This window comes from Solea senegalensis, linkage group LG18, assembly GCF_019176455.1.
Source record: "Solea senegalensis isolate Sse05_10M linkage group LG18, IFAPA_SoseM_1, whole genome shotgun sequence".
In the NCBI taxonomy this organism is placed as follows: domain Eukaryota; kingdom Metazoa; phylum Chordata; class Actinopteri; order Pleuronectiformes; family Soleidae; genus Solea; species Solea senegalensis.
Window position 1 is genome coordinate 132928 of NC_058041.1, and position 25126 is coordinate 158053.

Below are 25126 nucleotides of genomic sequence, written 5' to 3' on the forward strand. Positions count from 1 at the left end.
GAGCTTGAGTCTAAATCTACATATTTTATTCAGTCTGTCGTCCACGTTTTTGTTTTCATTTGAAAACTCTGGGGCTGAGTTTGGAGTCTGGACAGACAGAAACTGAAATCTTTGAAAACAGTGACATTTTAACCAGCACTGATTTCTGATTTCTGATTAGTTTTTATCAGCTACAGCTGGAATATCAATTGTAAACAAAAAGCTCCTGAAAGGTCACGTGATACAAACCTGAGATGCCGTCTTCAAATAAAACCACAGTCGTGTGGACGAAGCCTGATAAAATTGACGCTTCGACACTTGATCAGACAGTTTTCATCCATGTGTGCGCCGCTAACGTTAGCTTCACTTTGGCATCTGACAGATTATGTTGGACTTTAGTGACGGTCAGTGCAGATTAATCAGACCTGCTTTAAATTCATGGAAGTCTGTGAGTGTGAAGGAAGATTCTCACGGCAAACAACAGTCTGATATCACACTCAAGGCTCACACACAAACACACAAGGAAGGATGGAAGGAATGATGATGTTTGGCTTTTCCAATTTACGCCGCTGCTCCTTTAGCACATCAGCATTTAAATGAAAATATGAGTCTGCAATCAAAAAAACAGATGTGAGGACGGGGGAGCAGCTGAAGCATGAGGGGAAAGATGGCGACGATAAACACTGGAACCTGAGGAGGAAACTGACCGAGACCGTTTTAATCACAACTCCAACCTGTTTCTGTCCCGTTTATACAAACACTATCCATTTTTTCCCTTGTGTTCTTGCTGCAGTCGACCTTGAGTTTAAGAGTTTTGCTCCTCAGTAATATGCGGTTGACACGGACACTTTATCTTCCGAAAGAGAAAAGTTAAATCCGTCTTAAATAATCTCTTAAAAATAGAGACGCATTTGTTTCACTGGGAGACAGAAAAAAGTCATATTGATGTAGTTCTTACTTTTTCTATCGTAGCGAGTCATGAGAAAACATCGACTGGACCATGGTCTTCCCCGTGTCTCGCAGTAAAGCGCTGTGACAATGCGATAGGTGTTCGGTAGATAAGCGATAGATGCACGACAGATGTGAGATAAATGTGTGATAGTTGTGAGATAGATGTGAGACAGATGTGAGATAAATGTGTGATAGTTGTGAGATAGATGTGAGACAGATGTGAGATAAATGTGTGATAGTTGTGAGATAGATGTGAGATAAATGTTATAGTTGTGCGATAGATGTGAAATAGATGCACAATAGTTGTGAGATAAATGTGAGACAGATGAGAGATAAATGTGTGATAGTTGTATAGATGTAGACAGATGTGAGATAAATTTGTGATAGTTGTGAGATAGATGTGAGACAGATGTGAGATAAATGTGTGATAGTAGATGTGAGACAGATGTGAGTTAAATGTGTGATAGTTGTGAGATAGATGTGAGACAGTGTGATGAGATAAATGTGAGTTAAATGTGTGATAGTTGTGAGATAGATGTGAGACAGTTGTGAGATAAATGTGTGAGATAGATGTGATCAGATGTTAAATGATGTTGTGTGAGATAGATGTGACAGATGTGAGATAAATGATAGTATAGATGTGAGACAGATGTGAGATAAATGTGATAGTTGTGGAAGATGGACAGATGTGAGATAAATGTGTGATAGTTGTGAGAAGATGTGAGACAGATGTGAGATAAATGTAGTTGTGATGTTGTGAGTGATAGATGAGATAAATGTGAGACAGATGTGAGATAAATGTGAGATAGTTGTAAGATAGATGTGAGACAGATGTGAGATAAATGTGTGATAGTTGTGAGATAGATGTGAGATAGATGTGAGATAAATGTGTGATAGAGATAAATGTGATAGATGTGAGACAGATGTGAGATAAATGTGTGATAGTTGTGAGACAGATGAGATAGATGAGATAGATGATAAATGTGTGATAGTTGTGCGATAGATGTGAGATAAATGTGTGACAAATGTGTGATAGTTGTGAGATGAGATACATGTGCACAGATGTGAGATAAATGTGAGATAGATGTGAGATAGATGAGACAGATGTGAGACAGTTGTGCAATAGATGTGAGACAGATGTGAGATAAATGTGATAGTTGTGAGATAGATGTGTGATAGTTGTGAGACAGATGTGTGATAGTTGTGAGACAGATGTGAGATCAATGTGTGATAGTTGTGAGATAGATGAGACAGATGTGAGATAAATGTGAGATAGATGTGAGACAGATGTGATAGTTGTGAGACAGATGTGATAGATGTGAGATAAATGTGTGATAGTTGTGAGACAGATGTGAGACAGATGTGTGATAGTTGTGAGACAGATGAGACAGATGTGAGATAAATGTGATAGTTGTGAGATAGATGTGAGACAGATGTGAGAAAAATGTGAGATAGATGTGAGATAAATGTGTGATAGTTGTGAGACAGATGAGATAAATGTGAGATAGATGTGAGATAAATGTGTGATAGTTGTGAGACAGATGTGAGATAAATGTGAGATAGATGTGAGATAAATGTGTGATAGATGTGAGACAGATGTGAGATAAATGTGAGATAGATGTGAGATAAATGTGTGATAGTTGTGAGACAGATGTGTGATAGTTGTGAGACAGATGTGAGATCAATGTGTGATATGTGAGACAGATGTGTGAGATAGATGAGACAGATGTGTGATAGTTGTGAGACAGATGTGAGACAGATGTGATAGAGATGTGAGAGACAGATGTGAGATAAATGTGAGATAGATGTGAGACAGATGTGTGATAGTTGTGAGACAGTTGTGAGACAGATGTGTGATAGTTGTGAGACAGATGTGAGACAGATGTGAGATAAATGTGAGATAGATGTGAGACAGATGTGTGATAGTTGTGAGACAGATGTGAGATAGATGTGAGATAAATGTGTGGATAGTTGTGAGACAGATGTGTGATAGTTGTGAGACAGTTGTGAGACAGATGTGTGATAGTTGTGAGACAGATGTGAGACGGATGTGATTTGTTCTGCAGCCCATGACCAAGTGGAAAGGGAACTTGGTTTGTAACTAAGGGGTAAGGGTTGCCAGTTTGAGTCCCCACAGGGTCAAAAAGGCCACCCACTAATCCTAATTCTAGAAAGGTTTCTAGTAGAGGGATTAAATGCAGAGAAGGAATTTCCCGAGAAGGATTAATAAAATACAAACGTAAAACCCCTCAAATATCATTAATCATAATCATAATCAGCTCTTTTTTCCTCCTGATCGATGATCAATAACTCCGTCTCGTCTCTTGATTTCAGTTTTCTTTGGGACGTATAAAAACCATTAACACATGATGAACATAATCTCCACAAACATGAGTCAAATGAAAGTAAAGACTGTCTTTAAGTGCTGGAAAATGAAAAAAGGACGATAACTGCATCTTTACTTATTAAACACACCAGCGGCAGCTTGAGTGTGGATGGAGATAATCGCTGCCATCATGAGTCACAGTGGGCTCCGAACATGGACACAGTGGGTGCTGTGTCTCTCTGTCTCTCTGTCTCTCTGTCTTCATCTGCAGCCCCAGTTCTTCGTGATAATCCACAGATTGCAGTTTTAAGCACAGATGCCAGATTCAGATAAACATTTAATTAGCGTCTCCTGTGCTCAGAGTTAATCGCCGCAGTGTCCTGCCCGAGACAAACAAACAAAAGACAAGACGCTGGAACATGTCGGAACATTACGAGGAGCGCGAGGGCAACGTATTGTCCTGAGATTATAGCGGGATTGTGAGCAGCTAATCTGAGTTACACAAGTTTTCATCCGAACATCTCCGCCGAGAGACTGAGGGGAATTGAAGGAGGAGTGTTGGACACTTTGGGCCTCATTCATTCATATCTTTAACTCATACAATGCACTTTGAACTTTCTCTATATTATTCAAAGCAGTCGTTAGAGTTTGAGAATTCTACGAGTAAACGTGGCAAAGAAAAAAAACCGGACCAGAAATGAACAGGGAGCGAAGATCGTTAAAGAGATAAAATGTCACGTACTAATCAGCAGAACTGCCATAAAGAATTCTTGAATGTATTTTCAGTTTTCAGTTCAGATTTTGTAAAATGTTCTTGTATAGAAATACAAACATCAATCATCGCGTTTCTTCTGTTTTAATTCTTCCTCTTGAAACTGAAACAAGAGAATTGAGAAAAAACACCACTTGATGTTTTCTAGCTCGCTCGCTAGCTTGTGAGGTGTTTTCTCAGTTCTCCAGGACCAGGAAGTTCTGGTCCAGATAGGTCCTTTACTGTATATTCTGTGGTGAGTTCTATATCTGAAATTGCTTTGTCTCTGTAACTTTTTGTACTATTTGTGCTGCTATGTTGACCAGAACTCCACAGAAGAAGAGATCTTGTATCTCAATGGGACCTACTTGGCTAAATAAAAAAAATAAATAAGAAGAAGAAGAAGAAGAAGAAGAACAACAACAACAACCTTGATGGATGACATTGCTCATAGAGACGTACTCAGAGGAACAAGGAAACATGATATCGTTATCGATAGTTTTGAGTGTTTCCACGATATTTTCACGAAAGCAAACTCGCTCCATTCACAGATACGTGAAGGGCACCGAATGTCGGAAGTGCCGCACAAAAAGAGTTACATGGACTGGAAGGAATCGACAAAATGGAGGCCAGAATAAAACAGGTGCATAACCAAGAATACCTTAAGAGTACATTCATTTTACCTTTTGAAAAAACTTTTATGCCTAAAAAGTGTACGTTTTTAAACGGGTAGAGAGTTGTTGACATTCAAGTTGTTGAGTTGTACATTCAAACATGTCATCTGGATTCACTGCAGTGACACAAACTGACCACACAAGGCAGCACTTACACCAGCTGCTCAATGCAGTTTGGTTACAGTCACAGGGCCAGGTTTCCTCAGAGTCTAGACGAGTTAGATTAGATTATATCAATCTACATTATGAGGTAAAGATTAGAATGTAATTACAGGGCCATAACTACAAGAAATGTATCAGCTTCTTACTGGATTTTCTCCTACCTCCTCCTCCTCCTCCTCCTCCTCCTCCTCCTCGTCGCCATCACGCCCCTCGGTCTCTGAGCACTTTTGTTAAGATTCACCAATAACCACAGAAATGAGACGCTAGGGAAACCTGGGCCGAGGCAGCAAAGACAGGAAGAGAAGGAGGGAAGGAGGGAAGGAGGGACAATGTTTCAGAACATGTTGATGTATATATATTTATATGTGAGAGTGTGCACTTTTTAATCTCACATGAGGAGAAAGGAGTGAAGTGAAGGAGGAGGAGGAGTTGGTGTAAAGGCTTTGAGAAGAGGAGGCAGGACCGTGTGACTGGTAACAGGAGATAGGGGAGCGGCTGCATATTGGCACTAAAATCAGACATATTGTAAAATATGTGGAAATAAACCACGCGCACAATCTGGGACGACGCGATAAAACATCTTTACTCAGGGAGGAGGAGAGAAAAAAAAATGTAGTCTTAAACGACTCGCACGCTCATAAAAGTCCACGCACTTTACGATCACTTACGACGTGATTATGGGATTAGATAATAGTCAGATAGTGTAGGTCGGTTTTTGGGTTTTTTTTCCTTGCAGATTTGGAGTCAGTGAAATGTGTGAAATCATCCCCTGTGTTTTTTATTCCACAACAAGCAGCTACAGATTTATCACACCTCCTCATAAAGTGACTCACACATACATGAGACCACAAACACTTACAGGAAATTAGCATTTTTATAACTTAGCAACAGACTCACAAAGCTCCCTGTAAAGATTATAAAAGTTATGTTTGCCACTTTGTCACCACGTTAAAAAGCCTTTTTCAAGCTGGAAACATAAGTTTGACACTCGCTGCAACAGACTCCACAGAGACGACACAGAAGTTATTAAACCTCGTCTGCCTCCTTCAGTAAGTGTCGACTCATGTCAGTGCTCATTGTATCAGAATCTGCACCAGCACATGTCTGTGATATGTTAAGAATAAGTTACTTTATCTCAACTTTGGCGGTAAGAAAATGTTACTTAATGAAACCTTTCGCTCTCCTGCTTCGCTCTATTTTGACTTTGTGTTTAAAACCCTTCATTCAGACGAACCCGAGTGACACAAACTCACTAAATGAGGAGGCAGTAGACCAACAAGTCCTGTGTCTTCACACGCTAAAATATCTATAGAAACTATGAGCGGTTAGAAAAGTCTGTTTTATGCTGAGGTAAACGTGCAGATATTAAGATATTATTGACTTAATTAAGTGTACTGTATATTTTGTAAGGTTAGCCTTTAGTTAAGTGTCTTTTTAAGCACTATTTACGGTGTCAAAATCTTAAACACATTGTGTGAAATAACTCACACACAATGTGGAAAATGTTTTTAATGACTTAAAAATATCAATAATTAAAATATTTGACCCTGTTGGCAACATCTTGACATTTAAATAAAAACAAGGTCAGATCTGCAGGAGTAAGGCCACTCCAGCTAGCGTCCACTTGGACGGGTTGTCTTTGGTCTTCAGGTTGAAGGTCCACACGTACGTGGGTCCCCGCTGACGGGTCTTGTAGACGGGACACGGGTACGTGCTCTTGCTCTCCCTCTTGTCCACGGGGACGGCTCTGATGAAGATGACCGGCATGGACGGGGTGAGCTCTTTGAGACGTGCGTCCACAATTAAGCCAGACTGCAGGAGACAGAGAGACAGACGGAGACAGACAGGGAGAGACGGAGCGTGGGGAGGACGAGGTGGAGAAGTTAGTTAAGCAGACTGAGGGAAGTTATAAATGAAAACTTCGCTCACTTCTGACTCACAAACAATCTTTTATGCTTGCGATGAAACACTGTCGGCGTTGGAAAAGCTAGCGATAGCAGGCCACACCTTCCCATCGAGCCACCTCTCGTCAAACTCGAAAAACCACAGGAAGTCGTCGCGTGTATTTTTCTGCGACTTGCTAACTCTGGTTAGCTTCTCTGCTTCAGGAGTGCACTTGTTGTTAGCTTGTTCTTAGCTTGTGCATTCCAGTTGTAGTCGGAAGTCGGAATTTCAGAGTTGATGAACTGAGTTTTGGCACGCGGCAAATCTTGCCGCAACGCGAGAAAGAAGCTGCTGTAACTCAGTTGCTATTTTTCTAATCTGCCTCTAATTTCACCTTTTTGGTACGACTCTCGCTCTAATCTCACCTCTGGTACGACTCTCGCTCTAATCTCACCTCTGGTACGACTCTCGCTCTAATCTCACCTCTGGTGCTTAATTCGACTCTACAATCTCACCTCTCTGGTACTGGCTCTAATCTCACCTCTCTGGTGCGACTCTGGCTCTAATCTCACCTCTGGTGCTTAATTCTTGGCTCTAATCTCACCTCTCTGGTACGACTCCCGGCTCTAATTCACCCCCTCTGGTGCGCCTAATCTCACCTCTGGCGACTGCCTAATCTCACCTCTGGTACCTTAATTCTCTGGCCTCTAATCTCACCTCTGGTACTCGCAATCTCGCCTAATCTCAACCTCTGGTACCTCTCAGCTTCTAATCTCACCTCTGGTAATGGACTCTCGCCTAATCTCACCTCTGGTATGCGCATCACTAATCTCCCACCCCTGGTATGACTCTGGCTATAATCTCACCCTCTCTGGTACTCTCTAATCTCACCTCTGGTGCTCGCCTAATCTCACCTCTGGTGCTCTGGCTTAATTCACCCTCTGGTACCCACCTGGCTCTAATCTCACCTCTCTGGTACCTAATTCCTCAGGCTCTAATCTCACCTCTGGTATCTGGTCGCCTACTCACACTAATCACACCTCGCCTAATCTCACCCCTTCTTGGCACGACTCTCGCTTCACTCATCACTTCATCTCTCTTTTGGCACCACTCTCGCCTTTCATTCACCTCTGGTACCTACTCCTCTCTCGCTCTAATCTCACCTCTTTGGTACGACTCTCGCTCTAATCTCACCTACATGCCAAGGGAGAATCATTACGCCACCGTACATTAAACCTTGCCTCGTCAAACAATTTGATTTACACGACATTTCCAGGGTGTGGTCTACACTTGCAACACTGTGTGCGATTAATGACCCTTGTCTAGCGCCACCTAGTGTGCACAGGAAGCAACTGCAGCTGCTTTCATTTTATTTTGTTATTTTACTTTCTGTTACACCCATTCTGTTTTAAAAGCTCTGTAAAGTTTCCTTAAGTAAGTGACATTTAATTATTAAGAACTTATTATTCCTGTTAACATTACAATTAAGATGATCACTTTTTTTAATAAGTACATGAAAACTCTATAGTATCATATATGTATAAGTATCATAGTGTTTGGCTCTATAGTTATAGGGTTTTATGTTTTGGGGGAAAAAAACTGCCCTCACTCTAAAGTTTCATATATTATTATGAAATATGAATATAAAGTATTAGATTTGACCAATGTCACACTTATATATATATATATATATATATGTATAAATCTTATTCTCATTATTATTCGAGGTGAAAGGCTCCTGACATGAAGCATGAAGAACCGGTTATTTTTCTCCATGGTTGATTGCATTTTAGGGACGGGGTTAGTGTCCATAAAAGCTCTACAGCGCCCCCAACAGTAGGGTCAAGTACCTTCGGACCAGTGCTTCACTCAGTGAGTTCACTGTCTCTCTAAAATGTATTTCCTCAGGATTCTTTTTGATGCAGCCCGGCGTCGGCCATTTTGTGTTTTGTTTGGTAACAGTCATTTTTACAGTCAACACTCACATACATCATCTCATCATTAATTATGAGAGCGAGTTTCTCATAAATCTTTTACTTTTACTCTCGTGTGCTGTTCACACGGCTCTGGCCTTGAGGCGGAGAGAAGGACGCAGTGCGGAAGATGATGATGATGATGAAGAGGAGAAGCTGCCCCAGCCTGTTTGTCCGACCGTCTGTCGGTCTGTCTGTCTGTCAGCGTCTACAACTTTAATGAAGGAGAAAAAAGGGGGGGAGCTCTCTTCTAAAGTGTTCAAGTGCAAACTCTGCACATTCCCTAATTAAGAAGTCTACGGGGAAGCTGCTTTAGAAGCCTCTGTGTATATATATATATATATATATATAAATATATATATACACACAGAGGCTGTATGTATGTATGTAGATAAATGGAGTCCTGGGAATCTGACTAATGCCCTGAGAGCGGAGCGCAGGAGGAGGAGGAGGAGGAGAGGAAATTAAAACACAAAGGGAGCGACACTGAACTTACTTTACTTAACTCACATTAAAGGAGCACTCTGAGGTTAGTGGACCTAGCTGTCAGCTTAGCATCCGTCATCACAGTATGCACTGTACTTTTACTCCACTACATTTCCTGTATAAAACCAGCAGAGTTGGTATTATGGTCTGTATTTATACAGAGCTTTTGCAGTCTTGATGAGCTGCTTTACACTACAGTTTTCACCCATTCACACATACAGACGTAAAATTCCCTATGACAGGTTGCTGTCATTTTAAGAATGATTTAAATTCTTAAAATCAGCTTAATCAAGTAAAAGAAGACGAATATTAGGTTAAACAGGAGTTCTTCATTTGTGATACAAAGACACTTTTTTCTAGTTTTAAGGAACATTACAGTCTGAAGTTTTAAGAAGATTCATGTTCATAGAATATTTGGCTAATTTGAAGTCGGGCTGTTTTGGCAGTGATAAGCTGTGATGTATTTACTGACATTTTTTTTAAATGGCGGCGCTCATTGAAGTTAATTTTTTGTAAACTGAAGAAACATTTTCCAAGTTGTGTCTAATTTGTTTTGCATGAAATTAATGTCACGCCTAATAGTAGTTGTCGTTACAATTGCTTAGCAAGAGTGTGCGAGTCCCGTTTGAAGGCACCACATGATAACGTCAAACGTGCGTGTACCTGCGTGTCCCAGCGTGCGCCCTCCATGTACAGCCCGTGAACGTACGCCCCTTCACGTGGAGGACAACTGAAGTCTTGGCGGTTCTTCTTGGTGACATCACACTGAAGGACCATGCTGTCCAGAGGCCACTCATTCCTGTCACACACACACTCATGAATATTTACCATATATGAGCGTTTTTTAATCAGATCCACACGAGTGAAAGCCAACCCTACCTGCGAGCCATCGCCTGCATGATGGCGGTGAGGAAGGACTGCGGGTTGAAGAAGCCCGCGAGCCACACCACTGAAGGTAAGCTGAAGTCTGTGGACCAGGATTCCAGCTCCTTGATCCGGACGAGGAGGTCAGTGAACCACAGAGCCAAGCTGGACATGGAGGGGTACGCCCGCTTGGTCCAGTTGTCGGGCACCATGTCCAGGAAAATGGCACTGTGAAGGTTCTCCATGTCGCTGGTCATTGTTAATTCTCCCTGAAGGGTCGCACATAAAAAAAACATTGACGTCCAGGTGAAAACATGCCGAGCTGCGTGTGCTACGTGTTTTGTGTATTGTTGTGCTATTATGTGTTTGAGCAGATGTGAATTAGCTCAAAGCTATAATGTGGAACACTAAATGATAACATCTATGTTGTAACTGTACACGGCCCCTTTTACATAAAATTGAGTAATTCAAATAGAAGAAAAAAAATAGATATTTGTAGATCAGAGCAGTCAGCGGGGATAATAGCTAGCTAGCAAGCTAATTGCTGAAATTGCGCAAGTCAGTCTTAACAGCTCTCTATGCTAGCTAGCATGCTAACAAGAGAAGAGATTTTCTGTTGTTTTACTCAAATGTACTCTGAGGTTATTTTACAAGATGCCAATAAAACACTACATATTGTACACTTTTAGGTTAAAAATAGGTGTATAACCACTAATTGCTAACATACAAATAAGTACAAGACACCGTTAACAGCCCTCTATGCTAGTTAGCGTGCTAATTACAAGGGCAGAATAATGTTTTATTTCTGTGTTAAAGTTGTTCGTATGATGTTAAAACTGTACAAGTGATTTTAATACAACCGCTCTGATGAAAAAGAAGGGACTGTGGGCTGCTAGTCAGTCTTAACAGCTATGTTGCTAGCTAGCATGCTTACATTACATGTTTTATTTGAAGTTGTTGTTCTTATAAAGATAAAACTAATTAAATTAAGTGTAAAGTTGATTTAAAAACGACACTATCCATGTTCACACTGGTTCACGTTAAATTGTGTATTCACCATTTCATTCTTTTGGCTCCCAGGACATAGGATGATGATTTGAAGTACAGCAAAAAAACAAAAAAGCTTTATCACAGAATAGCTTTCAACATACAACGCTAAAACCAAACAACACTGAGTAAATGAGGAGTTTGTTCTGGTGCATTTGTGGACATTAAAACAGTCAGTGCAATTCTACAACATCTATAAAAGGCGATAATAAAGCGTCGTGACGAGTCGGATGAGAGTTTGACAGACGACAGAGAATCCTCTGCTCTCTGTAACGAGAGGCTGCACATTCCTTTATATAATCAAGTCATCAGCGGGAAAAGGTTATTGTGTTTTGCCACAAACTAATGTTTGAATTTAATTAAACAACCAAATGACGTGTAATCGAAGCTGCAATGGACAGTTTATGGAATTTTGGGAAACACACACACACACACACACACACACACACACACTCCGTCTTCCGTCCTCTTTCCCGATCACGGGCGGATGATATCAGTTTTAATTAAGACGAGTGCTGCCGGAGAGAGCGCACCCACTTTGTCTTTGTCGGGAAGGAACACGGGAGTTAAACGTGTCACTTCCTGTTGGCCTCTGTGAGCCAAACATCAGACTGGACAGCTCCAGCCGCATTAGATCTTGCAGGAGCGGTAAGAAACCCTCAGAAAACCACCGGTGCATACATAAACGTGGAGATAAGAGATAGCAGAGAGTAATGAGAGCGTGCGGGAGCCAAGCGGTCCTTCACCTGCTGATACTGGAGCTGATGTATAGATATCCATATGTTAACACTCATAATGATCCTTTTATTCAGGCGATGCAGGTTTATCTCCATCTGAGAGTGAACCTTTCACCTCCTCCGTATCGTCCTCCTCTCTCCGTTCAGTTTGTGTTATGACATGATTCATTGATTCCAGTGATCAATGTGAAATGGTAAATGAGTCTGTATTTATATAGTTTTCACCCATTCACTCACACGTCCAAGGACACGTTGGCATGGAGACTCTCTGAGCCAGGATTGAACCCACAACCTTTCAGTTATATATTATAATATATAACTGAATATATATAATATATTCAAGGGCAATAATTCTTCTTTTACATGCAACAATTATTATCTAATTAAATATCCTTGTTTAGAAAAAGTCATTTTAGGAAATGGAATGTACCATTTACATTATATACATACATATATCTTTAATTAAATCCTTTTTTAAAGTTGCAAATGTTCCTGTATTTTTCATTCCTCCTCTTCTACTGTGAATATTACTGTGTATATAATCGTTGCTTGTCTTTATGTGTCTCTTTGGCCCTATGTCAGCTGGGACCAGCAACCCCTGCGACCATCACGCGGTGGATTAAGAATGAACTTTTAGTGTCTTTTTCTTCTCATGGCTTCTCCCTTTAGGAGTCACCACAGCGTCCATCCTCTGCCTCCACCTTGTCCTCTCCCTTGTGTCCTCCTCTGTTACATCAACTGTCCTCCAAGTCCTCTCTTCACAACATCCAGGGACCTTCTCTGTGGTCTTCTCTGTCCCTCTTCTGCATGTGACACAAACCATCTCAACCTTGACTCTCTGGCTTTATCTCCAAACTGTCCCTCAAATATGGTCTTTTCTAATCCAGACGTCCATCCTGGTCACTCCAGGCGAACATCTCAGCATCGTCACGTGTACATAAGTTCAAATGCAGGACAGTTATTTGCTGGAGCTACAGAGCTTCTGTTGAGTGACACAACACTAGACCATGAAGCTTTTGTGATAGTTTCTACGTATTACGCCGCAGAGATGAAATATGATTCCATTTGCTGCTACAACAGTTTACATGGCTTTTAAATCACTGAGCCGATTTATTGGAGTCTTGTAGTGTCGAGAGATTGAATCCTCATAACTCCTGACAAATGCTTTTACACCCTTCAATCTCACCGCTGCCTGTCTTTCTCTTTCTCTGTGTTTGTTTGTTGTTAACACAGGATTCAGTCTGGCCTGACACGCACGCACCCACCCACCCACACCCACACACACACGCACACACACACACACACACACGCACACACCCACCCCTGCGCACCACACACACACACACACACACACACACACACACACACACACACACACACACACACACACACACACCCACACCCACACCCACACACACACACACACAGTTTCCTGAGTCGCTTTTTAAGACCAAGTTTATGACAATGAGACAAAGACGAAAGGTTTATGTAGACGGGAAAAGGAACGCAGCAGCCTGTTGGGATAAGCGTACAGTTGACAGGACCACGATGGAACCACTAAAGACAAAGTAGAATTGTTTTAAGTGGTACAGTCGCAGTCGATACTGGGAGTCTTTTGAATGTATAATATACAAATTGAATATATTACCTTATAAGTGTCTATATCTGTCTTATGGTTACATACAAAATAAAATATAAATGAAGACCTGTATCTGTATGGAACCTCTGCAGTTGACCCAAATGTAAAGCAGTTCATCCAAGAGTCAAAATGAACATTTATGCCAAACTCTGAGAGGATTCTTTCGAGACAGGAAAACACATCCACAAAGCGAGAAAAAGGTTCACATGGACGCCTGACGACACAAATCTAATCCCTGAGTCATCAATCCAGCTGAATATTTAGTGTCAGATTTGTTTGAATTTCCTTAAGATGTTCTCCAGATATCACATTTACCAGAAGGAGACAGACGCACCAACGAATAAACTGAGAAAAAAGCCAGTGTGGAGGCGCAACAATCCTATTTTACAGGAGGAAATGTTGATATAAAGTTCATGTTGTGGTCTGTAATAGCCGTGGTCATTTCACCAGATTACACCGAGAAATAAAACACCTGAGGAAGTGATGTGAGAGACAGCGTGATCAAATTCATATTCCTCTGTGGGAGGTGTAACTCATTCACAGCCTGACACGCAGATATGAAACTCATGTGGATTTCATTCGCCGTGATTTGTGCTTCCCGAGGATTTCATCATCTTAGATGTAGATCACGACGCTAACGTCCATAAATCCACAGAAATCACAGAGAACGAGTGACCGTGTCAGAGTCATCCAGTCATTTCACTTTACTCTGTTCATCCACTCATACTGGACCAGCAGGACCAGACCAGTACTGAGAACTTGGCCAAGACAAAGACCGAAGCTAAGGCAGAGCAAGACTAGAACCAGGACCGAAGCTAAGGCAGACCAAGACCAAGACCAAGACCAAGACTAAGGCAGAGCAAGACCAGAACCAAGACCGAAACTAAGGCAGACCAAGACCAAGACCAAGACTAAGACTAAGACTAAGGCAGAGCAAGACCAAGACCAAGACAAAGACTAAGGCAGAGCAAGACCAAAACCAAAACCAAGACCAAGGCAGACCAAGACTAAGGCAGAGCAAGACCAAAACCAAGACCGAAGCTAAGGCAGAGTGAGACCAAGTCTAAGACCAAGACTTGGGTGGGGTATATATATATATATTGTACAGTGGACTTGTCTTAGTTTAAATCATATCAACCCTGCTGCTCAGATTGGAAAATAGTTAGTACCAGAAACAGTTTGTTTTCAGAATGAAATTGAAAATTCAAAAACTTGATAAAAACTGGGCGCAATTAGACAATAATTAATTTCCTCTGATCATCATCATCATCATCATCGTCATCATCATCATCGTCACAGTCTCCTCACCTTCAGTCCCAGGCTGAGTTCCCGGAGTGAGCGTCTGATCTCCTGTGTGAGGACGTTCATGCGTTCACACTCCTGCAGCGCCACCACCTGGTACGGAGTCCTCTCCTCCGCTTTGGCCAGCAGTTCGGCCATGTTGAACTCCTCCGGTAGTTTCTCCATGATCTCCTCTAACATGGCACGCACCTGGCGAGACGTGAAGGAACAAAACCTAATTTTAGGATCATTATTTAACACATATACACATAAATCTGGACTTTAACGTTGGGAGTTGTTTGGGGGACCCAAAACAAATCCCTGTGAATCCCGACCCAGTGTTTGGGAACCTCTGACTACAAAAAAAATAAACACAATTTGAATCTTACTGTTGAAATTAAACAAAACCAGAAGCAGAGAGACTCTGAAATGTTGATTGATGAAAACACCGTGTTTATCTGCGCGAGATAAACTCCGCGCGGCCAAAGTCGACAGCCTGAGAAAGTGTTTCGCTTTAAAACAGACAGCGCCATAAATATTTATGATGACATATTTTGCAACCATAGCTCTTTGTTTTTCAATAACAGTCTAAATCCCTCCGGAAAAATCAATGCTCAAATTATATTGTTGTGGGTAAGTGATGAGAGCTAATGTCTGTGTCAACATTTTCCCAAGGCAACGCAGCATTAGCGATCAATCAGTGGATTAGATGCCGAACAACAGATATGAGGTCATCATACGTATGGATTTGTCCCGGCTCAAATATCTGACGCGGCTAAGCAGGACGAATACAGAGCGGTTGGACTCGTCAGTGAAAGGCGGCACGTTTGTCGTCCGCGAGGACACAACGATCGAGGCGTCCCAGCACGGAAAAGGTCACACTTTATAAGACATCAGGGAACAGACACACACATTACACACACATTACACACACATTACACACACACACTCTTGATTTTCAAACTGAATCTTATAGATACTTGTTATCGTCGCCTTTACCTTCTCCTCGCGCGCCATCCCGCCTCCCTCGCCTGCTCCTCCGTCTCTGGGCTGCAGCTCGAGGACGGTGCGGAACAACGTCTCCGATGTCTGCGTGAGGAACCCGATCTCGGCGTTGGGGTGGAGGCCATACAGGTACGGTGACTCAGCGGGTAGAGAGTCATCGATGTACTGGAAGAAGAAAAAAGGAAAATCTGGATTATTTAGGGATTTCGTCGCTAAGCCTTCCCTTTCCTAAACATGTCAGAGAAGCACCAGAAAGGATTGTTCAAAAACACCAAATGTGTGTTTTTGGTAGATTACGTAGAGCAAGTTCCTTGACTAAAGAACTTAAAGGCTACAAGAACCAAACTTTTTTAAATTTTAAAGACTTTATGCCCTTCCTGACACAACCCTCCCTTTTATCCAGGCTTGGGACCGACACTTGGGGCTCACTGGATATAGCTCCCCTTGTGGCTGGGGTCAATGCTGCGTGTATCAATTACCAATGAGCCATGGGGATTGGGTAACTCACTCAGGGAGTAACCTCAGCCCTCAACCTGGCAACTGGAAAACCCCTAAGGATACACAGCAAAGAAGTTCCCTTTCCACTTGACCATACGCTAACCCTCACTTAATCAAACATAATTCTGTGTAATATATTCATTTTCTGCCAATAAATCCTCCTAATTTAACATAATGGACCTTTAAGAACTCACTTCACATCCAAGGTAGAACCTTTGAACCAAAATGAAGGATCTTATTTGAAAGAAAACCCTTTTAAAGTGAACATTTAATAACAAACTCATTTTTAAAAGTAGAGAATAAGGATGGACAACTTTTCTGTTCTCGTGCTGACGCGGGACAATATTGGTCGTGAGTGAACGATGAGGTGTTTCTGTTCAAACAACGACGTGCCGCTAATGAACAAACCTAAAAGCCTTCCATCTCTTCTCCATCTGCTCGTCCATAATGAATATCAGTGCTTTTAAAAGTTGAAAGTGGAAGCTCAATCAAGAACGGGCTCGTTCTTCTTCAGGAGGCACTTAAACAAAAAGATATATCTATATATATATTAATATTTAAAAAAAGAAAAAAAAGCTTCTTCTAATCACAAATGTTCAGATGAATGTTTTCATGGAAAAATATGTTCCACTTTCAAACACTTTGTAGTCGGAGCGTTTGATCTCCACTGCACACACACACACACACACACACACACACACACACACACACACACACACACACACACACACACACACACACACACACACACACACACACACTGTCAAACCTGGAAACGATGATGTTCTCGAATGTCTTGTTAAAAATGATTTCTTTGTTCATGAAATATTCACATTAAAGAAGCTGAATAACAATCAGAAATCTTGTTAATCATGAAAAAAGCTTTGAATCGATTCATCGGTTATCAAAATAGTGGACGATTCATTTAATAATCGATTAATTGAGTAATTGTTTAATTTCTAGCCCAAACATGACTCAGCTAAAAATGCTTCTGCAGATTTGTGAAGCATGCGATATATAAAGGATTTGACATTTTTTATGATACCGACTCACATCTAGTTATAAGTGACGCTCCGTGGATTTAGTCCAATCATTTCTGAAACTTTTCGCTTCTTTGTGATTTTAGTCAAACTCTGTCGACCAGCTTCTGTCTTGACATAAAACAAGTCACTTCCTGTGTTGTGGATCGGCTCCTGGTCTCTTCTGTCTCGACCTCACCTCCCTCTTGTTCCGCCGTTTTCTCCTTTCACCCCAACCTGTCCAGGCAGATGGCAGCACATCTGGTTCTGTCAGAGATTTCTTCTTCTTTTTTTCTCTGTCGTTTACGTTACAGAGCCTTGAGATAACGGACGCTGAGATGCGGCGCTATACAAATACAATTGAATTGAATATTGAATGAGTTGCAGCGTGGGAATGTTGCCGGGCAACGCGAGATCAAACGTGTGAACTCGTCTGACATATCCGGTTCGACTGTAACAGAGATTTGTTTACATTTAAAAGTCACTCGCGACAGTTTCTAAAAGGAAGGGCGAGCAAAAAAACTGCTGTGTCAGCAAGCTTATTAGCGCGGCGGGTTGATCGCGCCCTCCCTTCTCTCCTCTCGCTAAGTTTCTTTCCAGATAAAGTGCAGCGAGACGATGCTCTGACAAACCCTCGGGCCTTTCACAGCCTCTGCTCTCTGGCTGAATCTCCACCGCTCAACCCCCGTGCGACACGTGCTGCCTGGTCGTGTGGTGACAGCCAAATGTAAAACACTCGGCCGCTTCCCACCGGAGCCTCTCTGACAGTCAGGTTGTGCCCAGACTGAGGGGAAAAAATTAAATACAAGTTGTACTCCCCGACTTTCTCTGGCTCCCCACGGGGACGTGACGAGGAAAATCTGGACGAGAAGATATTCTGTGAACCTCTTGCTATTCATATCAGTGCTGTCAGATGTCAGATCCTCTTAAGGGACATGAGTGGAGACGCTGTCATGGGCTGAGGTGAAACTAAAATGAAAATCACCACTCAAAACCTGGCCTGGCTCATTTATTCATCTCTGAGGATGATAAATAATCTGCGAGGCTTTTCACAGCCGACACAAGAACCTGCCACATCCCTGATTTCGACCCGTCACTCAGCCGGCGCTGCGGCTGAACGATAAATAACGACACTCGCACGACAGACGAAGTGAGACGCTAACATAACGGTCGTCACACACGGGACAGAAGCTGAGGTTTGACGACACACACGTGTGCTCGTTATCTTTATCGTTTTCGTAAAATCATACATCAACCTGTAGTTGATAAGTTAAAAAGTTCCTGTAAATCAAATGCGTGTGTAAAAATACAGCTCGAAAGCAACTTTTACAACATTTCAAATTAGTTAACACATTTGTCTGTGCTCTCATAGAGATTAAACAGCTTTGTTGTCGTCTTTGAAGGCACCGACTGTTGACACCGTAAATACCGGCTGAATCTGCTCCATGTGGCTTTACCCATACCCAAACCCCTATGAAAAATAACATGTGTAGTATGATAACTAGTGCAGCCTGGAGAGAAAAAGAGAAAATGTGCTCTAATATTGGTATAGGGACAATCTGGCTTTCTCTGTCCATACACAAACCTACATGCTTGGTGTTTAAGTTAGATTTCAAGGACCTTCATGGGAGCCCATTGGCTCCCACGTAATTCGGCTCCACTTTCGGTCATTCAGCAGGAGGAGGCGGACTCCGATTGGCAGTCGACGCGCACATTTCTGCCACGTGTCATCGAGTAAATATGGCAAAAGCCGATCGTCCTCATCGACCTGGTTATTATTTCTGAAGGTAAATGAATAAAAATACCAACTACAAACAATGTTTAAAGTCGAGGTGTGATAGATGACATTACATTACATTACATGTCATTTAGCAGACGCTTTTATCCAAAGCCACTTACAATAAGTGCATTTAAACAAATAAGAGCTAGAAGTAAGTAAGAGCTTCAAGTAGAACAAACTATGAAGTGCTAGTCATAAGTGTGACATATAAGAAGTTTTTTTGTTGTCGTCTTAGTCGAGGTAGAGTCAGAAGAAATGTGTTTTTAGTCGGCGGCGGAAGATGTGGAGGCTTTCAGCTGTCCGGATGTCGATGGGGAGATCGTTCCACCATTTGGGAGCGAGGACAGTGAACAGTCTGGAGTTCTGCGAGTGCCTCTGTGATCCTCTCAGTGAGGGGGCAGCGAGAGCGGAGTGGGCTGGCTGGAGTATAGGTTTTGATCATGTCCTGGATGTAGGCTGGACCGGATCCGTTTGTAGCATGGAACGCAAGCACTAGAGTCTTGAAGCGGATGCGAGCAGCTACAGGAAGCCAGTGAAGGGAGCGGAGGAGCGGTGTAGTGTGGGAGAATTTTGGTAAGTTGAAGACCAGTCGAGCTGCTGCATTCTGGATGAGTTGCAGAGGTCGTATGGCACATGCAGGAAGACCAGCCAGGAGGGAGGTGCAGTAATCCAAGCGTGAGATGACAAGAGCCTGGACCAGAACCTGGACCAGAGCCTGGACCAGAACCTGTGCCGCCTTCTGGGTTAGAAGAGGCCGTGTAGCCCTGTAATGGACCGGTTGTAAGGGCTGCGTGATAATGGCTCTAAAATGTTTTATCCGATATCAAACACAACAGGATCAGTGGGCCGAATAAGCTGCTACCACTTTGACTTAAATGCTAGCTCTGTCTCTGTATATGTATCAGTTATCAGCCCAACAACTCCAGATATACACCAGGAAAAACATGCTACAGCTTCAGGAACATTAAGTCACCAGCTGCCGTCACAAAAGTGACTGTTTACACAGTTTTATTGAGAATAACTTCATCTGTCTCTCTCTCTCTCTCTCTCAGATAACTTCTGTTTATTTTGTTTGTTTTGCCGGCGAGCGTTACAGGCAAAAATGTTTTTTATCACTCAAAACTACAATCTGTTACATCCCAGAGACTTTTTATTGTTATTGATTAAGTTACTCTACACTGTATGCAGGGGGAAAAAATACCTTTTAATTATAGTGATTCAATTATAGCGCCATTGAAGAACCATTCATCTGGCCACTTGAGGTCCAGGGAGACATGGAGGAAGTCCAAGTTCCTTGGAAAGTCCACGGTTATCAGGTGGGAGGGGCTTAGGAGGGCATATTATTGATGTTCTACAGATGAAACTCAACAATCAGTTATTTTCCGAGTAATTCTGGAAAATGCACCTTTAATTTAATGTTTCACGTCGTCAGTCGATCGTTCAGAGAGCACCGTGCATACTGACATAATCAGACTATCAAACAATCAGATTAACGAAACTAATAATTAGGAGGAATAAATACAGTTAATTCAGCAAATAAATGAAACTAATAAGATTAAGAGCAGACATAGTGTCAGATTAAGAAGTACAAACTAAAATGATAAAATAAACTGTAAAATACAACAGAAACTTTAAGAGATTTAAAAACTAATCAAAAGAATCTTTAGAAAAGTTTCTTTTTTGACTATTTGTTTACGTTGTATTGATTTCTTTTTTTCCTTGGATCGGCTCGTGTGTATGAAAAATACTCTATTAATAAAAAAAACGCCTCGCTTTGCTTTAAAATCAATCCTGAAACAAACCGGTCGCTAGTGCAGGGAGTTTTAAAATGAGTATCATTTGTCCCCGACTCTCTGGGTCCCTAATGGTCTCATGTGAGCCTAAACCTGGTCTTTGTCTCACCTGGTGGTAGCCGTCGTAGTCCATGTTTCCCGGCACGGAGAACCCGGGGGCGAGGAACAGCTCCCCCTCCATCATCTCGGGCTGGATGAACTCCTCCAGGTAGGTGCGACACAGACGTCGGTCCCAGTCGTCTGTGATGTGACCTCCGTACATGATCTCGCCAAACAAGTAGCGCAGGTCGTCATACGGCACCTGGGAGTTCAACACACTGTTAGATGTTTCACTTTCGATCTCAACCGGCGTGAAAACGGAGAGACGAGCACCTTGGGATTGGCCTCCAGGTAGTTGTAGAGGACGTAGATGGAAATGGTGAGGTCTCCCGTGTTGAACGGGTACGACCTGTTCCAGCCCTGAGGACCGAACTTCCTCCGCTCTGCCACGACTGCGTGGAAGTAGCACAGAGCAAAGAGAATACTCTTGAACTCCGACTCCTTGGCGCACATTTCCAGCGTGTCCTGGACAAAAAGAAGGAAACACAATTTGTTGGCAAAATTTAGATACGTTCAACCTTTCAAACACCTTAACATTGGCAACTCTTACAATGAATCATTATAATGTGACGATTACTTTCTCCATGAACCAAGTACTTGTTTGGTCGGTAAAGTGTCTCAAATGTCAACAAACTAAAATGGTTCAGTTTTAATGATTTCTTTGTAACACGGAGCAAAGAAACCAGGACATTTAAGAAGCTGAAAAATCACCAAAACTTGTTTTAATTATTGAAAAAAACACAATTGATTAATTTAGCAATCAAATAACCACCAACTCCACGTATTAAAGCCTCCATTCATTCATTCATTAAAAGGCACCAAGCAGCACGCCCACCGTCCGACATTAAAGCACGACGTACGTGTTAATTCAGTGTAACATGTCCAGAGCTGTTCAGCCGCATTAACACGTCCACGGCTGGAGTGTTACAGGCAGAGAAAATAGTGAGAGGCGCTCCCCGTAATCTCTTTTATTTTTGCCACGTCCCTCGAGGAAGCGTCACAGTAGCAGACAGACAATGAGGTGACTCCGTGGCAATAAACCCGGCAATGAGATTCTCTTTTAATTGTCACAGCTTGTCAGACGCGTTCAGCCCCCGATCGTCACCGAGGCTCATTATTCCAGACAGGAAAATGATAAAAAAAAAACTGGACATAAATGGCACTGTAATCTCATGGGGTTTGGAGGGTAGTTAAATAAACATGCCAATAACCCCTATGGAAATGGCAAATTCTCTTTATTCCATCCATGCATGTGTCATGGTGAGAGCCACAGTGATGGACCTTCCACTGTGCTGGTTGCAGCAGAGCCCCGGGGGAGCTGGCTCTTATGATGCACGCACACACACACACACACACAGTACAGTGCAGCCTGACAAACACACACACACCCCCCCCCACCACACCCGTTTGGAGGTTTAGTTAATATTCTGCACGATACTCCTCTGCTCAAAACAGCTGAATAGAGACGCAGAGCCTCTCTATTCATGACCCGCGGACTGGACTGAAAGGACAGGCGCTCAGATTACACACACATTTACACACAATCTGTACACGGACAAAAGGTTTACAGATTACCATCTTGTCACGCTTGAGTCCGAGTTGAAGTGAATTGATCAGCAAATACGGGATTGCACAGCTTACTCCACGACTGTTATCTCGGTGAAAACTTAAAGGAATGTAACACACGCTTGTGGGAGTGGAACTCGGGCGGCGTGAAAAGGTCAAGAGGAAAAGAAAGTGTCATCTCTGCGGCTTAGCGCCGGCTCTGGCCACCCGGGTGGGCTCTTACAGAGTTAGCCTTACATTGATTAGCTTTCACTGAGTACACATGACCGGAATGGGAAAGAGAATATTCCGTCCGTTGCGTTCCTGCCTCACGTCGCATTTCTCGGGGCCGAGATAGACATCGAGTGAAGTCAGGATCGCCGTGGACTGGAGGGAGGAAGCCGAGCGAGGAGGAAAAGCACCGCAGTGATGGTGAAGATGAGATAGAGACGAAGGGCAGATAAAGAGGAGGAGAGCCAGGAGACTCCACTCTGTGGCATGATACTTTTCCCCTCATAAACACACATTCATCCATTCATCCATGCTGCTCATCCTCATGCGAGACCACTAGTCCACTACTTCTTAATCCTGGTCCTCAGGACCCCCTGCCCTGTCCACACGTAGCCAAGTGTAGGGTCTTTTTTTGCCAATCAAACAAGGCCACCAATTATCCAAAATGATTATTATTAAAGTATTTATTCCTTCTATTCCGCATCAACCTGAGGTAGATCACCTTTGCCCATCCTCCTGATAAGTGGTGGGAGGTTCCAAAAACAAAACCATTTCATTTGGATGTCACAACCTTGAGTGTCTACAGATACAGAGATCAGAGACTGATGATCTGATACCATCGTTGTTACATCTTATAAACGTTCAGGATTTTAATATATAACTTATTTGTGCTGATGCGTTTCAAAAACATAATTTTGGCATCAGGGACACACAGAGACAAACAACCATCCACTCAACTCTGGATGTTTGTTCTGACCGGGCTGCGAATCCAGGTTGTGCTAACCACTACACCAACTGTGTGGCCCTCAATCTGAACGTATGGCCCCTGAAGAGTATTAGGTGGATTGTGTGTTACCTGGTTGAAGTTGTCCAGGGCCTTGTGCAGGTTGGCGTGCATGCCGGTGGGCGGCTCGTTGGTGATCTTGATGGAGTTCTCCAGGATCCCCTGCGGTATGATGTGGCCCTCGGGCGTGGAGGACGGCTCGGCGCTGACAAACACCCGGAAGTTCTCGTGGCTCCCCTCGGCGTTCTGCTCCAGGAGCTTCTCCAAGGTGCCGAGCCAGCGCGCCACCAGGTGGATGTTCTACAGCGGAGGGAGCAGCAGGTGAAGGAGGTGAAGAAGATCATTATTGTTTTTGTTCAGGAACTAATGGAAACCAATTTGTGAGTTTAGAAAAGCTTAATGTTTCCCTTTTCTGTTGGATATCTGTGAGAATCTGGGCTTTAATGGATAAACTGTAATAGCTTCATTCGGTGCCTGACGCTGGAATTGCCTGTTTCATTTATTTTTTGCAATGACAACCAGCAAAAAAAAAGGAGACGGGGGGAGCAATTAAAAAGCTGCATATTCTCCTCGACTCACTGTGACTATGATGTGGCACCAAATTAAACGGTACACAGCACTCGGAGAGAGAGGGAGAGAGAAGAACATCTCCAGGTCGCTGACATTACGTTCACCGTTCTATTCAAACTGACTCTTCTGCACTTTCACGTGTAAGCGCGGCGAGGGCGGGGCGAGGACGGGGCGGCGCCCACGTGTACCATCACACAGGCACGGCTGCGCTCAATTTTCCATCTCAACTGTCCCCGACACTCGCAGGACAACCGGCCGAGCGATGAGGAGTCAGTGACTCCCACATCTCCACCACCACGAGGAAATTTAATTACACCACTAATAACTCCAGTCATTCATTCATAAGCCTCTTTGCTTTCTCATTTCCCTTTGCTCTCCATATTTAATCTTCCTTCTTGATGGCTGAAGTTAGCGCGCTCTCTCCAAAACGACGGGACATGAAATCCAGGAGGAGCTGAGACGGGGTGGGATAAGCTAGTTTGGTTTTGCCTCCCGATGCCTTTGGAGAATAATGAATAGTCTACAAATTAAAAGTCTAAATTCAAGTGCTTTTTCATCAAGCCACAGTACAGCGTGGCTTCCTCTTGGCATGTAAATACTTTGGCAATAAAAGGCAGAGGCTGCCTTCGAGCTTGTCACTGTAATGAAACCATTCATCCTCTGGCTGCAGGGAGAGAGACAGAGAGAGAGAAACAAACAAGACAGAGGAGAAGCCACTACTTTATGGCTTTTTAATTAACTTCCAGGTGAAACTTTTTTTTTTTTGTTCCCTTAACCGTTTTCTTGATAAGTGCCTTCCTGCCGCCGCTGATGCTACATCAAAGAGTCACCTATTTACATAATAATAATATAAATGTTGAATCTAAATCCCATTAGGAACCAGAGCCGCCGGCGAGGTCTGTGATGCTGCGCTATCACGCCGACCTAACGGTACAAGCACAATGTTGCATTCAACACAAACACAAGGAGAATTTCACACACTGTCAGACTCCACAGGACTCTACATTTAAATATATATATAAAGATTAATGATTCTTGTGTGAATGAT

At 42.8% G+C, this 25126-nt stretch overlaps 1 protein-coding gene across 2 annotated transcripts in view; it reads right to left on the minus strand.

Moving 5' to 3' along the window:
• Nucleotides 1–5605: 5605 nt before the first annotated feature.
• The window catches only part of LOC122759448 (dynein axonemal heavy chain 9-like), a 132213-nt gene continuing 112692 nt past the window's right edge, over nt 5606–25126 (minus strand). For both annotated transcript variants that reach the window (XM_044014335.1, XM_044014337.1), the window contains 8 exons: nt 23581–23808; nt 21222–21413; nt 20959–21150; nt 15754–15924; nt 14782–14964; nt 10066–10319; nt 9850–9985; nt 5606–6655 (listed from right to left, as the gene is read on the minus strand). In XM_044014335.1, the coding sequence (XP_043870270.1) occupies nt 6428–6655; nt 9850–9985; nt 10066–10319; nt 14782–14964; nt 15754–15924; nt 20959–21150; nt 21222–21413; nt 23581–23808 (1584 nt within the window). In that variant the 3' untranslated portion in view covers nt 5606–6427. The remainder of the gene's footprint in view (nt 6656–9849; nt 9986–10065; nt 10320–14781; nt 14965–15753; nt 15925–20958; nt 21151–21221; nt 21414–23580; nt 23809–25126) is intronic.